The 16,684-nt window shown below is 46.8% G+C and overlaps 1 protein-coding gene across 2 annotated transcripts in view; it reads left to right on the top strand.

The window, feature by feature from the left end:
• The window catches only part of Syt11 (synaptotagmin 11), a 30,549-nt gene extending 16,089 nt beyond the window's left edge, over positions 1-14,460 (top strand). Inside the window, exons 3-4 of one of the 2 annotated variants that reach the window (XM_052731572.1) lie at positions 10,612-10,732; positions 11,472-14,460. In XM_052731572.1, the coding sequence (XP_052587532.1) occupies positions 10,612-10,732; positions 11,472-11,782 (432 nt within the window). In that variant the 3' untranslated portion in view covers positions 11,783-14,460. Of the gene's footprint in view, positions 1-10,611; positions 10,736-11,471 lie in introns of both variants that reach the window. The other variant, XM_052731571.1, reaches the window with a different exon arrangement.
• The last annotated feature ends 2,224 nt before the right edge of the window (positions 14,461-16,684 follow it).

Genomic DNA, 16,684 nt, shown 5'->3' with positions numbered 1-16,684 from the left:
CGGGTGGGGCACAGGATTTTGATTTTCGGGTGTCTCTGGAAGAACTGGGGAAGAGCTTTAAACAAGTAGCTAGGAAACTTAGGCAATAATTTTCAGGGCTTTTGGTTTTGGTTTTGGCTTGAGAGAGGGTCTCCCCCAAGCTACCAGATCTAGGTTCAAATTTGCCACCTTCCATCTTTAGGCTTCATAGTGGCTGGGTTAACAAGCACGTGCAGCTATGGCTGGCGCTAAGCCATGATCCTATTTGTTTGATTTTTTGGTGTGTGTGTGTATGTGTGTGTGTTTAAATAAGGAAGTATCTATCCTGTTTAGATTTTTTTTTTAAACGTGTGTGTTTTGCCTGCATGTGTTTCTGCATACCACATGTGTGCCTGGTGCCCTGGGAGGCCAAAGAGAACCTTGGATTCCCTGGAACTGGAGTTATAGATTGTGAGCCAACATGGGGATTTTGGGGAGCCAAACCCAGGTCTTGTACAAGAACAACGGGTGTTTGTTTCCACTGGGCTGTCTCTCCAGCCCAGTGTTTGGAACACAGGAAGACCTTGAACCTGTTAAACCGTGCGATTACAGGTGTGAAGCCTTGTTCAGCTTGGGTGCAGGTAGTCATGTTGGTGAGGCTTCATGGGAGTAGCTTTCCTGACAGCTCTAGGGGACAGAACCTCACCGCAGACTTCCTGATCCTCTGGCCCTGACCATCTTCCTGCTCCTTCTTCCAGAAGGATCCCTGAGCCTTAGGTGCAGGAGGTAGGTTGATCCTTTATCCGTTGGGACCGGGCCCAGGACTCTGCATTTTGACCAGTTATAATTGTCTGTGATCTCTTTTGCAAAGAGAAGTTTCCATGATGTGTCATGAGAACCATGCTTACTGCTAGACCCTGGGGAGGGATCTACTTTGACCTTGAATTTGACCTAATGTGCCCTCCTGTCTCTTCTCCCAAGCCTGGGATTATAGGTGTGCTCTTCCATGTTGGTTTTATATAATGCCAGGGATCAAATGCAGGGTTTTGTGAATGTCAAGCAAGCATCCACCAAATGAGCCACATGCCCAACCTTGGTATGTGATTCTTTTATCCCACTCTTATGCTTTCTCCACAATTCAAGCCCCCAAAATTGAAGGAAGTTCGATCATAAGGCAAGGACAATTATTTTAAATGACAACTCCAGCAGAGACAACCACTCCTCAACCAAGCTGATTGTCATTAACCTACCAAGAACAAGACCAAAAGACTTACACAAGAAGGAAAACATTTTGTTTTTAATTATGTGTATATGTGTGGGTATGTGAGCATGTATGGTTATGATCCACTGATAATACTGTGGGATATCAAACTCAACTCCTCTACAAAAGCAATATCTACTTTTTTGTTTGTTTTGTTTTGTTTTGTTTTGTTTTCGAGACAGGGTTTCTCTGTGTAGCTTTGGAGCCTTTTCTGGAACTCACTCTGTAACCCAGGCTGGCCTGAACAGTCACCCAAGGTTCCTCTACAACATTGGGCCACCCATCTCCAGCCTATAGGCCTAAAATATCTGGCAGACTTTTCTGTGAACCTGGAATTTTGAAGGACTGTCCTATCCTGTCTTGACAAAGTTCAGTAGTCATTTTCCTTTGTATCCTTGCATGTCCAGTTTGTAGAGCATACTGTCAGCAGTTGAGGCAAGGGCAGTTTCTTGCCCAGATGGCTAGCTTTGCCACAATGAAAGCAAACTCCATATGGAGGTTCTTCAATGCCCATCATCCTTTTATGACGTAGATTGGTGCTGCCAGGAGCAGATGTGTGTGTCTCATGTCATGAAAAGCCCTATATTAACAAAACATTTTAAATGCCATATTCTATAGGTCTTTGAATTGTTTGAAGACCACTGATCTATCTAAAATATATCTCTGTATGAACTTGAAAACACACCTAACATAATTACAAGTTTGATTGTTATAGATGACTAACTACTAACCTGAATTACTTTTTTTTTTTTTTTTTTTTGGTTTTTCGAGACAAGGTTTCTCTGTGTAGCTTTGAGCCTTTCCTGAAACTCATGCTGTAGCTCAGGTTGGCCTCAAACTCACAGAGATCCGCCTGCCTCTGCCTCCCAAGCGCTGGGATTAAAGGCGTGCGCCACCACTGCCCGGCCCTGAATTTCTTAATTAAATTAAATGTTTATAATAATAGCTTTCAAGGACTAGACCTTTACCTTACATTTTCAAATGAACTGCATAGGTACAATGCCTTAAGCAAGAGTAGAAACATATATACAGTATAACAAAAATAAATTTACCAATGTAAAATATTTGAGGTTAATAGTTGTCTTTTTATCCTATATTTTATATCCCTACTAAACGATGACAAACATCTATAACTCACTGAATGACCAAAATCACCCACCCCACCTCTTGTGAATGTGGAGGTTGTGTTCTTCAGACTGCTTCCTGTTGTCTGTGGGTGACAGCATCTTTAGGGAATCTTGAGAAGATTGAGATAATGGTCAAGTCTTGGGGAAACTAGCTGTAACATCTGTTGTCTGCTCTCAGAGCTGTTCCCATGCAGAGGAATCAGTATACGTCACCTGTCCCGTAGTTTTTCTTGCTTTATTTCTTCATGTCTGTAGCCAAGATTTTCAGGAGGTCTCCCCCATCAGACCTGATCTCTATTAACCTCGAAGGAATCCACAGCCTTACGTTTCCTATGGAAACAAAAGTCTAACCTCTCCCCCAACATAATACATTTTCTGAATTCCATTTTCAAGTTAAGACATCCCTAAGTATCTAGGCTGGTTTCATTCAGCAGTCCCTTTTATAATCCCATGTCTCTCAGCATCTGTCATTCGCTCATTAGCAATCAAAAAATTCAAAGCCAACACAACACCATGCAGGATCCTTGTATATTTCCCATCGTTACATGGCTTTTTCCCTTTATATTACTTTATTCTCTCTTTAAAGAGTTTACTTTATTATTCTTAAACTATTTTTTCCTATGATGTTTATACCCATTTTCTTTTCTTTCCTAAGTACCTATGCACATTTTTAAACACAGTGTAACCTGTTTAGAGGGTTTTTTTTTTTTTCATCTGAACCTGTCTTTACTGTGTGTCTCTAGCCTTTTCTGACTGTGTGAGCCAAAGCTAAACCTGCTAAGTGGCTTTGCACTGGCGGCTGGCTCCGCCCTGCTCAGGCCTTAAGCCTGTTGAAGTGTTTAACTGGGAGCTGCATTTAACAGCCCCAGCTCTAGGAAGATGGTGCCTGCACTGTGGCACACGTTTTTTACTTAGCTTTGTTGTTTCTACTTAATGTGCCGGCTGCTCAAGTGCTCATTGTATAGCAGAGTCCCTTAAAATAATTGTATCCTTTTTTCTTTTTCTTTTTTTTTTCCAGCTTTCTCGGGCCCTATATAGAAATATGGGCCCCATATTGGAACGCCAAATGTAGCAGGCTTTCTTTTGGGGTCACCAACCAACTCCCAAATCATGACAGAGACTTAATATTAGTTATGAATGCTCAGCCTTATCTTTTGCTTGTCCCATTAGCTCTTGTAACTTAATTTAACCAGTTTCTCTTCATCTACATTTTGCCTCAGGGCTTTTACCTTTCTTTCATTCTGTATGTCCTACTCCATGTCTGTCTGTCTGGCGGCTGCCTGACTTGTGGCCCCAGGCATGTCCCTCTCTTTCTCCTTCATTCTCTTCATCCTTCTCTCCTTCTCTCCCGAGCCTAGTTTCCTCCTCCTACTTGTTCTCTCTGCCCACCAGCCCTGCCTGTCTCTCTACTGCCTAGCTATCGGACGCTCAATTTTTTTTTTTTTTTTTTTTTTTTTGGTTTTTTTCGAGACAGGATTTCTCTGTGTAGTTTTGGTGCCTATCCTGGATCTCACTCTGTAACCCAGGCTGGCCTTAAACTCACAGAGATCCGCCTGGCTCTGCCTCTGGAGCGCTGGAATTAAAGGCATGCGCCACCGCTGTACAGGCATTCAACTTTTTATTAGCCCAATCTGGTGCCTTAGGCAGGCAAGGTGAAACAACACATCTTTACATGATTAAACAAATACAGCATAAACAAATGGAACACACCTTTACATAGTTAAGGTAATATTCTACAACAAGCCTCCTTGTGGGTACTGAGAATTGAACCCAAGTCCTCTGCTAAAGCAGCCAGTGCTCTTAACCTCCAAGCCAACTCTCCAGTTCCTTGTGCAATGACTTTTAATTAAAAACAAAAACAAACAAACAAACAAAACCCACATATGTGTTTGAGTGTTTTGCCTGTGTGTGCATCATGTGTTTGCCTGGTGCCCGTGGAAGTCAGAAGGGGAAACTGATGTCGGGTTCCCTAGAACTGGGGTTATGGGTGGCTGTGAGCTACCATGTGGGTGCTGGGAGTCAAACTCTGTTCTCTGCAAGAGCAACAAGTGCTCTTAACCACTGAGCCCTCTCTCCAGCCCTTCCTCATGTAATTCTAGTGAGTTGAAGACACATGCCGATGACAGCTGCTGTATTGAACAGCTCGTTTTTGGTGTTTTGGAAGGCATTTCCCAGAGGCTTTACTTTCTATGTGGTTATGGCTAATAGTGAAAGTGAAATTAGGCTCTCTCATCAGACTTTCTGAATACTCACAAAAGGAAAGAACCAAGAAGCACACTGGTGGGCAAGGAAAACAGCTGGTCTTTACTTACAACCACAACCCCGAGCTGACCCTTACAGTGAAATAAGAACAAAATGTGGAGCTTCAGCCCAGCAGAGAAAAAGCTTGAAAACACGAATCTATTTCCTCCTGTGCCTCCAATCCCAAAACTGAAGGCTGCAGCTGAGGGCTGTAGCTTGCCAAGAATGCTAAGGCCCCAAGTTTAATCCCCAGAACTACTTCTCCACTTAGAACAGTGGTTCTCAACCTGTGGTTCATGACCCCTTTGGGGGTCAAGTATCAGATATCCTGCATATTAGATATTTACATTATTATTCATAACAGTAGCAAAATTACAGTTATGAAGTAACAATGAAATAATTTTATGGTTGGTGTCACTACAGCACGAGGAACTGAATTAAATGGTCAGCAAGCTGGGCAGTGGTGGTGCATGCCTTTAATCCCAGCACTCAGGAAGCAGAGACAGGAGGATCTCTGTGAGTTCAAGGACATCCTGGTCTATAGAGTGAGTTCCAGAACAGCAAGGGCTACACAGAGAAACCCTGTCTCAAAAACAAACAAATCAAATACAGTAAACTAAGTTTATTAATTAAAAAATTAGTTACATTTTTATTGTTGAGGACACTTTCAAACTCAGGTCACCAGATAAGTATACAAATAAATCAAGTTTTCAGCCAGGTGTGGTGGAATAAGCCTTTAATCTTAGCACTTATGAGATAGACTCATGAGGAGTTCAGTGAGTTTGATGCTAGCCTGGTCTACATAACGAGTCCTAGGACAGCCATAATAGTGAGATCTTGTCTCAAAAAAACAAAAACAAAACAAAACAAAAAAAGTTTTTAGCCGGGCGGTGGTGGCGCACACCTTTAATCCCAGCACTCGGGAGGCAGAGCCAGGCGGATCTCTGTGAGTTCGAGGCCAGCCTGGACTACCAAGTGAGTTCCAGGAAAGGCGCAAAGCTACACAGAGAAACCCTGTCTCGAAAAACCAAAAAAAAAAAAAAAAGTTTTTGCCGGGCGGTGGTGGTGCATGCCTTTAATCCCAGCACTCGGGAGGCAGAGGCAGGTGGATCTCTGTGAGTTCGAGGCCAGCCTGGGCTACAGAGTGAATTCCAGGAAAGGCTCCAAAAGCTACACAGAGAAACCCTGTCTCAAAAAAACAAAAACAAACAAACAAACAAAAAGTTTTCAAGGCTACCTCAGGGTAGATACAGAGTGAGACCCCATTTCACTAAAAAACAAAACAAAACAAAAAATAAAACCCCAGATGGACAGAAAAATAGAGAAGGGCCAGAAAGCCTAAGGAAAACCTTTTTATTTTTTTATTTTATTTTATTTTATTTTATTTTATTTTATTTTATTTTATTTTTTGAGACAAGGTCTCTACATCATCCTGTCTGGCCTGGAACTCACTATATACATCAGGATGGCCTGGAACTCACAGAGAGCTGCCTTCCTCTGCCTCTCAAGTACTGGAATTAAAGGCCATCACGCCTGGAAGAAAAATCTTTTACAACAGGGAAGGGTTTCAGGGCTGGAGAGATGGCTCAGCAGTTATTAGCACCTTGTTTTTGCAGAGGACCCAGGTTGGTTCTCAAAACCCATATAGTAGCTCACTACTGCCTCTAACTCCAGTTGCAGGGGATCCAGTGCCCTCTTCTGTCTGGCCTCTGAAAACACTACATAGACTTGGTGCACAAACATACATGCAAGCAAGCACCCACACACATAAAATAATAATAAAATAATTTAACAAATAAAATAGAACCTAGCTCTAGTAGCCCAGGCTGGTCTTCCTGCCTCATCTTCCTGAGTGCCGGGCTCTGTCTCTTCAGTACGTGATGATGAGTGCCTGGCCTTGAAAACAAATGCCTGCTCCTCTAATCCCTGGACCCCAGCATCTGACATGTAGTATGTCTGGTGCTTATTAGCTCTTAAAGGGGTCGGTTTGTTACACTCCTCTCGGCTCGTCGCTTGGGAGGCAGAAGCAGGAGGAGCCAGTGGGTTTGAGGCCAGCTTTGTCTCCACAGTGAGCTCTAGGCCAACCAGCGCTGTACAGTCTGAAAACAAACAAATGTTCTTCAGACTGAGTAGGGCCCGGCATTTCTCAAACCCCAGCGACGAGAGGCCGAAGCAGGACCAGCACGAGGCCAGCCAGGGCTACACAGCAGACTTGTGTTTTTCAAGTCTAAAGTAGGGCCTAGGACAAATTTTAAAGATGGAGAAACCAAGATGAGGAGAGCAGTGAGGAAATCAACTGAGAAAGGGAGAAACTGAGGCACGCACGGTCAGGGAGAACTGGTAAGCACATTGTGAAACGGTCGAACAGGCTCCAGGAAGTTCAAGGACTTGTTCAATGTCATGTAGTGAAGCAGAGTGAGAACTCGAACCCATCTCCACCATACAGTTTCCAAAACATTAGTGTGTGTGTGTGTGTGTGTGTGTGTGTGTGTGTGTGTGTGTGTGTGCGCACATACACGTGTACAGGGGTGCACAGACATGTGGAGCCCAGGCTTGAAGTCGAGTGGCTTCCGCTGTTAGTCTCCGCCCGGTGATCCACCAAGGCTGGGTCTCTCACTGAACCTGGAGCTCAGCACGCAGACTTTGTCAGACTGGCCTGGCTAGCCAGCTTGCTCCAGGTATCCCACCCGTGTGCTGGGCTCATAGGCCGGTCCCACACCCACCCTCCTTGTCTATCTATGCCTTCTGGGGAGCCAAACACTGGGCCTCGTGCCTGTGCAGCAAGCAATTTCATACTGAGTTTTCTCCCCAGCCCTTTTGTAGGTGTTTTGAAATGGTCTCATTGTGTGTCTCAGGATGGTTTGAAATTCACTATATAGCCTAGACTGGCCCAAAGTCAGAATCCTCCTGCCTCTACCTCTCAATCTTGCCCTAGGTCATTTTTTGTTCTGTGTTTCTAAGGATTAAATCTAGGGCCTCCCACATGCTAAGGGCAAGCACTACCACTACACAACAATTTCAGCCTTAGTTTTCAAAGAGAGAATAATTTTTTGAGACAAGGTCTCACTATGTAGTCCTTTCTGCTATATAGACCAGGCTGGCCTCAGACTCACAAAGATCCACCAGCCTCTGCCTTCTGAGTACTGAGATTAAAGGTATGCCTCACCATAACCAACTCAAGAAAAAAACATTTTGAGACAAGGTCTATGTAGCCTGGGGCTTGAAATGACTATGTAGCTGAAGCTGGCCTTGAACTCCTGACCTTCCTGACTCTTCTCAAGTACTGGGATTACAGGTGTACACCATGCCCAGTTCAAGTCTCTGTGTGGAGGCCAGTGGCTGACATGAATATCTTCCTTGGTCTTGCTACAACTTTATTATTTTTTTTTACATTTATTTCTTATTTATTTTGGGGAGCAGAGCTTGACTATGTGCACATAAGGGAGTCAGAAGATAACTTTCAGGAATCAGTTTTCTCTCTTTATAGTTTCTAGGGTTTGAATTTGGTAGCAGGCAGGGTCTTTGTTTTGTTTTCTTTTTGTTTTTTTTTTTTTTTTTTTTTTTTTTTTTTTTGGTTTTTTCGAGACAGGGTTTCTCTGTGTAGCTTTGTGCCTTTCCTGGAACTCACTTGGTAGCCCAGGCTGGCCTCGAACTCACAGAGATCCGCCGGCCTCTGCCTCCCGAGTGCTGGGATTAAAGGCGTGCGCCACCACCGCCCGGCTGTTTTCTTTTTGAAACAGGGTCTCTTTACATAGTCCTGGAACTCACTATGTAGACCAGGCTGGCCACTGAGATCCCCCTGCCTCTGCCTCCTAAGTGCTGTGATTAAAGGCGTGCGCCAGCACACCTGACCCCTCTTCTTGTTTGTTTGTTTGTTTTGGTTTTTCGAGACACGGTTTCTCTGTGTAGTTTTGGTGCTTGTCCTGGAACTCACTCTGTAGCCCAGGCTGGCCTCGAACTCACAGAGATCTGCCTGCCTCTGCCTCCCCAGTGCTGGGATTAAAGGCGTGCGCCACCACCGCCCGGCGTCCTCTTCGTGTTTTGAAGTAGGTTTTTTCCCTGAATCTGGAACTGGGGATTCAGGATTGAGCGAGGCTGGCTGGGCAGTGAGCTCTAGGAATCTGCCTGTCTCTACTTCGCAGCACTGGGATTAATGGCGCATGCCCCATGGACGGCATTTTGGATTTTTGTTTTATTTTTCACATAGGTGCTGAGGAATCCCAACTCAGTTCCTCCTGCTTTCAAAAGCAAACCCTTTACTGTGTGGAGATCCTCCTGGCCCCAGTTTGTTTTTAATTTATGTGTATGTGGGTGTGTCTGTGTGAGTGTATACCATGTATGTGCAAGTGTGCATGAAGTCCAGTGGTAGGTGCCGGACCCCTCGGAGCTGGAGTCACAGGTGGTTGTGAGCTTCCTTTGCAAGGAGAGCAAGTGCCCTTAGCCACTGAGTCCCCTCTTCAGTAGTGCCCACCCCAAACATAGGAACCAAACGAGATTACTACAGACAAGGCACAGGTGTGTGGCTTACACCATTCATTCAGTCCTCCTCATAATCTTATGATGTCCGTGTTATCCCAGACTCTAAGACTAGAGGTTTCTATTTCACGGGTGACGAAGAGGAAGTACAGGAACGTTTACTAAGTAGTGACAAAACATTGGAAAGAAATAGCTTGGCTGAGAGGTGGTTGCACAGCTTTAATCCCAGTACTTAGGAGGTAGAAGCAGGCAGATCTCTGTGAGTTCGAGGCCAGCCTGGTCTACAGAGTGAATTTCAAGCTACCCAGGGCTACACACAGAAACCCTGTCTCAAAAAACCAAAAAAGAACAAAGAAATAGCCTGAGCCAAGTGTGGAGGTGCACATCTGTTAACCCAGCGCCCTGGATCTGGAGACAGGAGGGTCAGTAAACCCAAGCCATCCTATATAGAGTGAGTTTGAAGCAGTCTGGGTTTAAGTTCCTTGTAGGGGCAGAGAGTAGATGAAAGTGAGTGAATGTGTGTGTCCTAGGTGGAGCTCAGTAGAGAAGCAGTCTGTCTCCTTTTCTCTTCCTCTCTCTCTCTCTCTCTCTCTCTCTCTCTCTCTCTCTTACACTCTCTTTCTTTTCTTCCTTTCCTTTTCAATACAGGGTTTCTCTGTGTAGCCCTGGCTGCTCTGAAACTTGCTCTGTAGACCAGGCTGGCCTTGAACTCAGAGATCCAACTGCCTCCGCCTTCCAAGTGCTGAGGTTAGGGCGTGTGACACTACCACCTGACTAACACTTTTCTTCTTGTCTTTCCTTTTGAGACAGGATCTCAGTATGCAGCCCTGGCTGGCGAGGCTGGCCCCAAACTCACGCACCTGCCTCTGCAGGGCTGAGACTGAAGGCCCAGCTAGAGGTAGCACACTAGCCTAGTATGCAGGAGGGCCTAAATTCAATTCACAGAACCACCAAAAGGAAGAAAGAAGGGGGGCTGGAGAGAGGGCTCAGAGCTCAAGAGCACTGGCTGCTCTTCCAGAGGTCCTGAGTTCAATTCCCAGCACCTACATGGTGGCTCACAACCATCTGTAATGAGATCTGGCGCCCTCTTCTGGTGTGCAGACATATATGAAGGCAGAACACTGTATACATAATTTTTTAAAAAAAAGGAAAGGAAAGGAAAGAGCCGGGCGGTGGTGGCCCACACCTTTAATCCCAGCACTCAGGAGGCAGAGGCAGGAGATCTCTGTGAGTTTGAGGCCAGCCTGGTCTACAGAGTGAGTTCCAGGATAGCCAGGGCTACACAGAGAAATCCTGTCTTGAAAAAGAAAAAAAAAAAAGAAGAAAGAAAGAAAAGAAAAGAAAAAAGAAAGAGAGAAGGTGACAGGGGTCAGCATTAAATCAGCAGTGTAACTTTAAGAGCTCGGCCTGGCTTTCATGGTGCTTCCGAACCTGGCCTGAATACACACCCTTTCCTTGTCCCTGAGCATGCCCACCTTCAGGCTCTGCGGATCTGTGTAGTGCCCCGCTCCCCCGCCAGGATTCTCACCCGAGGTCTCTCCCTTACAGAAGTGCATTAGCAGAGGGGAGCTCCAGGTGTCTCTGTCATACCAGCCCGTGGTACAGAGAATGACAGTGGTGGTCCTCAAAGCCAGACACCTGCCCAAGATGGATATCACCGGTCTCTCAGGTAGCAGCTATTTACTTCAACTTGTCTGTCTGCACAACCCTACCCCTACCCGACTGTGGCCCTGACATACTCCGCTGTGTCCAGACCCCCACCCTCGTTCACAGCCCACCTAGTCTCCCTCCTGCTTTTGCTCCCCATGACCAGGCCCATAGATCCCCAGCCACAGTGATGCTGGGGGGGCGAGCCAACGAGGGTACTCTAAGTCCCGCGCATGCCGGAGCAGTTATGCCAGGTGAGATTTGTAAGAAAGACTGCTCGTATCTGTTCGTCCCCGTGCCCTTGACAATGCCTCCTAATTTCTTCAGACCTGCACTTGGTCTACTCCAGACCTGCTGGGTTCCCCAGTCCCCCATGAGGCAGCTAGACTCGTGTGTGGTCTGTGTGTGCGTTTGTGGCGCAATCACTGAAGACCTGATGGTCAGCAAAGGTGAGGATAACAGTCTCCTCCATCTAAACCAGAGGTTCTCTCCCTTCCTAATGCTGCGACCCTTTAACACAGTTCCTCGCAGTTCCTCGTGTTACGGTGACCCCCAGCCATAAAATTACTCTGTTGCTACTTCATAACTGTGATTGTGCTACTGTTAGGAATCATTATGTAAATATCTGATATGGGACGCCGAAGAGGTCGAGACCCACAGGTTGAGAACTGCTGTTTAGGTCCTAAACACAAAACCACCACACATAGCAGAGGACTGTGTCATAGGCCTGTCTCTCTTTTTCTTCTCTTTGGGGGCCTCAGATCCTTACGTCAAGGTGAACGTCTACTACGGCAGAAAGCGCATTGCCAAGAAGAAAACCCACGTAAAGAAGTGCACTTTGAATCCCGTCTTCAACGAGTCCTTCATCTATGACATCCCCACTGACCTCCTGCCCGATATCAGCATTGAGTTCCTTGTCATTGACTTCGATCGCACTACTAAGAATGAGGTGGTGGGGAGGCTGATCCTGGGAGCACACAGTGTCACGGCCAGTGGCGCGGAACACTGGAGGGAGGTCTGCGAGAGTCCCCGGAAGCCCATAGCCAAGTGGCACAGTCTGAGCGAGTACTAATCCCTTCTCGCCTCCGACCCTGGGGCCAGGCTGGGGAGGCACGCGGCGGGCGGGCGGGCAGGGAGAGAGGCGACAGAGAAGCTGACTCAAAACCTCATTTTAGTCGTAGAAGAAAATTTCTTACAAAACAAACCACACAAAGAACATCCTACTCCACACAGCTGCAGATCAGTTCTTAGCGTGAGGACTGTTTTCTTCTTTGCGAGGCACTAGACGATCTTTGGTTTTTAAAAATGAGGGGAGGGAGAGAAGGAAAGACCCCACAGTCTATATATAACAATGTAACCTTATACTTGCATGTCTAATACAAACAAGAAATTAGCCTAACCGATGTCAAGTTGCAGATTTTAATCCATGAAAATTGTGTTTTGTGCCGAACTGTATTTGCTGATCCCCTGAAATCGGCCTCTTTTTATCGGGCTTCTCTGGGTTATTCCAGTTCCCCTTCACTGCAGAAGAAACGTCTGCTCGTCTGCTCTTGTAAAGCCCCGTGTTCCCATCACGCCATCCTTTTTTCTATCACCTCTCGGGTCTCTGCTCTTTGGCCGAGTTCCAAGTCCAGAGGTCTATAGTAAGCAAAGTGGGGTTTGCAGGAGAAAGGGTCACTGAGAATGGGGTGTCTGCTGTTAGACGGCCGCCGGGAAGGGGCAGCAGGCCGGCAGTCCTAGTGATAGCTCTGGTGAGCAGGGCAGGCCCGGGACGTGGAACCCGACTTAGGACTCGCTGACTTTCTTTCTCTGGAAACTGGGAGACCTCAGCTTCAACCAGAGGGAAGTATCGATGAACACCGGCTGATCTCCAATGCTACTTGCAGGTCAGGGGACAAGAGGAGGAGGTCAGATCCCCACCCAGAGGCTCTGGCGTCTCCTCAGGATGTAGATGCTGATGGAAGTTGCTTTGTTTCATAAGGAAACGGGCCTCAGAAATGACTCTCCCTGAGGTTTACAGTACCGGCTCTTAAGAAAGCTGAGTGGGGCTGCATAGTGAGCTAATACGGATGCCTTCAGAGCCCCACTCTCCTCAGCAGCGAGCGCGAGGCTGGGCAACTGAGAATCTCACCAGGCCAGTGCGGAGCTAGAGTTGTGTTGGAGCTCAGATCCAGGTCTCCGCACGGAGACTTCAGGAATGAGAGGAGAGCTTGGTGGGCAGTGCCTATTTTTAACAGCCTGAAGAGGACCTCAGTCAAATAATAAATAGCTTGATCCAGGGCCTGACAGATGATCTGTAATTGAAGTGCCCACTTCCCTACAAGACCATCCCTTTCTAGCTTGCTTCTGAGAAGGGGTGGACAAGCTGAGTTTCCATGGAGAGGGTGTCGACACTGCCTTGGGTGTTCCCTTAGTGCTTGTAGGCTTGAATCCACTCTGCCCTCCCCTCCCCCACCCCCCGCACCCATCCTTTTGGGTTTTTTGCTGGTTTTGTTTTTCCTGCGGAATTCTTGGCAATGCAGAGCAGTCCTGGATAGACAGGGAAACCCACTCTGCTCTTGCCTTGTCAGCCTTTATATCCCATGATCTGACTTCCTGTTTCGCCATCAGCTGGGATCACACCACTAGTCTCCGTCCTTTCACCATGGAATATGTAAATATTGTATCATACGTAGAAGAAAATACTTTTTGTTTTCTAAAAAGGCATTTTGACATAGTTTAATGAAAACCTGGCAGGAGCATTCTTAAGCCCCATTAGGGAAAAAATTGAAATGGTTCCTCTTCGTCGCCTTAATGTGTAAAGATCAGAAGTCACTTGGCAGCTTTGTTTCCTACCCAGAAGCAATGCTAAAGTGACAGGTGGAGTCTGGTCTCTGTCCTGCTGCGTGTGCCTCTGTAGCTCCTCCTGAGAAGTCGGGGACACAGCCTCACCCCACTCCTCCCTTCCCTATCTCCATGCAGCTCAACCCCTTGCATCCTCTGGGTCTACTGAGCAGTGGGGTGGTGGTGGGGGAGCCGGTATTTCCACAGGCTCGGGGCTGCCAGAAAAAGACAGTGCAGGATGCCTCCTCCTACCTCAGGCCTGATCCAGCGTGTCCTATAGCTTCTTAGCTGACTGGCTTTCACATCTGTTCTTTGCAGAGCTCGCTGATGTGGGTGGAGGCAAAGTGCCTCTTCCTGTCAGTGGAAAGACAAGAGAGTCACATCCTAGCTTTTGCACAAGGCACTTGTGGTTAGGAATAGGTTAGGGAACGGTCGGTCCCGATTTCCCAGCAGCCAGTCCTCTGTAGATTTCTTGACTCTGGGACTCTGAGAGCTGTTCACGATATCTGAAGTTCCCCTGTGAGTTCTCCCTTCTTTGCGTTCTCAGCAGAGCCAGCCGCGAGGTGCGTGTTTAGGGACAGCGCTGTGCTAGAGAGCAGAGAAGGGCTGTGTGGGACCAGGGGGACCGACGGAGGCGAGGGATCTGGAAGACTTTCAACATTGGTCATGACGGTGGCATCGCCCTCACCACGGTCCCGCCCCACACAGGTCGTCTTTCTTTACCTTGTGTCTTCTCTTGTAAAAATAAAACTCAAAATAAAAGTGTCAAATTAAAAAGAAAAAAAAGTGGAAAAAGATAACACGAACTGTGTGAAGTTGCATAATGCTGTGATGCTCACCTGCAGTATGTAACGCTAACTTGTCTGTTGAACTCCTTAATGCGCCGTCACACACGTGCAGAATAAAGACTGATTCACATTAAACAGGCACAGTGGTGGGAGCTGCTTTTCTTAAAGCGAGGTGGCTGCGGTTGATGATAGGCAACCAAAGGGTGTTCTAGGCCAGAACTTCTTACATTTGTTCCCTCACGGCTCCTTTCATCTGGGAAACTGTTATGCAACTCTAGGTATACAGGCATATAAAATAGGTGTGATTTGTAAAGTCACAACCACCTGGAGAGAGGGCAGAATTTTTTTTTTGGTTTTAGATTTATTTATTTTATGTGTGGGAGTGTTTGCCCATGTATGTATGTGTGCTGTGTGTGCAGTATCCACAGAGGTCAGAAGAGGGAGGGTATCCGTTTCCCCCAAAAATGGAGTTCCAGATGGCTGTAAACCCCCAGATGGGTCCTCTGCAGGAGCAACCAGCACCCTTAACTTCGGAGCCCTCTCTCCAGCCCCCAGATGGTAGATTTTAGTGCTGATAGCTAGTCTGCTCCTTTAAGTGAAGATATTTATTCCAAAATGAAACACTACTTCAGTGGCTAAATGAGCCTTGCCATATAGCTCAGGGAAGCCTGCCCACTCTCCTGAATTATTCCCGGAAAACTGACTTTTCAACATTCTTCTATCTTTTTCCAAAGCCTCGGCCTGCCTTCCCTGGTGCTCGGGGCTTTCTCATTCTCTGAATTCCGCTTCTCTTCTCCGCGGGCAGCTGCTCACGAAGGGCACTGTCATCCCCTCCCAGATGCACGATCTGCACTTTTCTTGCCCAGTTGATTTTCTCTTAAACTCCGTTTCTATGTGTTTGTTTGCTTGCTTTTTTGTTTTTCCAGACAGGGTTTCTCTGTGTAGCTTTGGCTGTCCTGGAACTCACTCTGTAGACCAGGCTGGCCTCCCAGCCTCCCGAGTGCTGGGATTAAAGGTGTGTGCCACCACCGCCCGGCTTCTCTTAAGCTCTTAATGAAATTGTCCCCCAGCTCCAAACAAAAACAACTAAAAAAAAACAAAAAAGAAATATTACCAGCACTCTTGATGGTCAGTTCTGTTCTCTCGTTCATTTTTTCTTTTTTCGGCAGTGCCGGAACCCCTGTTTCTTCTACCTCTGGCCCTAACATGTTACCTGCTAAATGACAGTCACCTCGACAGTGACATTGATAGCAAGAGTCCTACTTGGAGATGGCAGGCAGAGGGTAAGAACCAACCAAACGTCACACTAGTAAATGCACACTTACAGAGTCCAAGGTGCTCTGTAGAAACAGGAGACAACCCCTGCAATATCCTGGACGGCGATACTGCGGAGATGGGCTGTGGGCCCATCACAGAAGCCAAGTCTGCCTTCCCAAGTCTGGAGCATGGAATGATTCACTCTTTTTCTTGGTTTGTTTGATTTTTTTAGACTAGGCTGGCTTCACACTCAATCCTCCTGCCTCCACTTCCTGCCTGTGGGGCTTTCATCAGGATGATTCACTGTCCCTAACGTGCTGTGTGAGCATCGTCCCCACGAGGAAAGAGAAGGCGGGACCACAGAACACCTGTTCTTCCCAACCCACTCAAATAACTTTTGGTTTTCAGTTTTTAGGTTTTTTGTTTGTTTGTTTGTTTGTTTTGTTTTGAGACAGGGTTTCTCTGTGTAGCTTTGCTCCTTTCCTGGAACTCGCTTTGGAGACCAGGCTGGCCCCGAACTCACAGAGATCCGCCTGCCTCTGCCTCCTGAGTGCTGGGATTAAAGGCGTGCGCCACCACCGCCCGGCTTCAGTTTTTAGTTTTAAGACAGGGTCTTACTCTGTATTCCAGGCTGGTCTCTAACTCAGAGCAATCTTCCCACCTCAGCTCCCTGATTCCTGAAATTACAGCTGGGCAAAACCCACCCCCTTTTGCTTATTTTTTTTTTCTTTTGAGACACGGTCTCGATATGTAGTTCTGGCCATCCTGAAACTCACTGTGTAGAACAGGCTGACCTCGAACTCACAGAAATCCTCCTGCCTCTGCTGGAATTGAAGGTGTGTGTCACCATGCCCAACTATTTTTTTTTTAAAGGACTGTGTGTTGGAGGAGAGAGATGGCTTAAGAGCACTTGCTGCTCTTGCAGAGGACCAGGGTTCAGTTCCCAGCGCCCACATGGTGGTTCACAACCATCCATAACCCAGTTTCATGGGATCCAACATCCTCTTCTGACCTCTATGGGCATCAGGCATGCTCATGATGCACAGACATACGCTTGGGAGACAAAGGCAGGGGATGCTGAGTGCTCAGCTTGTCTGGGCTACAGA

This window comes from Peromyscus californicus, unplaced genomic scaffold (assembly GCF_007827085.1).
Source record: "Peromyscus californicus insignis strain IS unplaced genomic scaffold, ASM782708v3 Scaffold_9__1_contigs__length_137607984, whole genome shotgun sequence".
Classification (NCBI taxonomy): domain Eukaryota; kingdom Metazoa; phylum Chordata; class Mammalia; order Rodentia; family Cricetidae; genus Peromyscus; species Peromyscus californicus.
The sequence above is the reverse complement of the archived record's forward strand: the minus strand, read 5'-3'. Positions and strand labels throughout refer to the sequence as shown.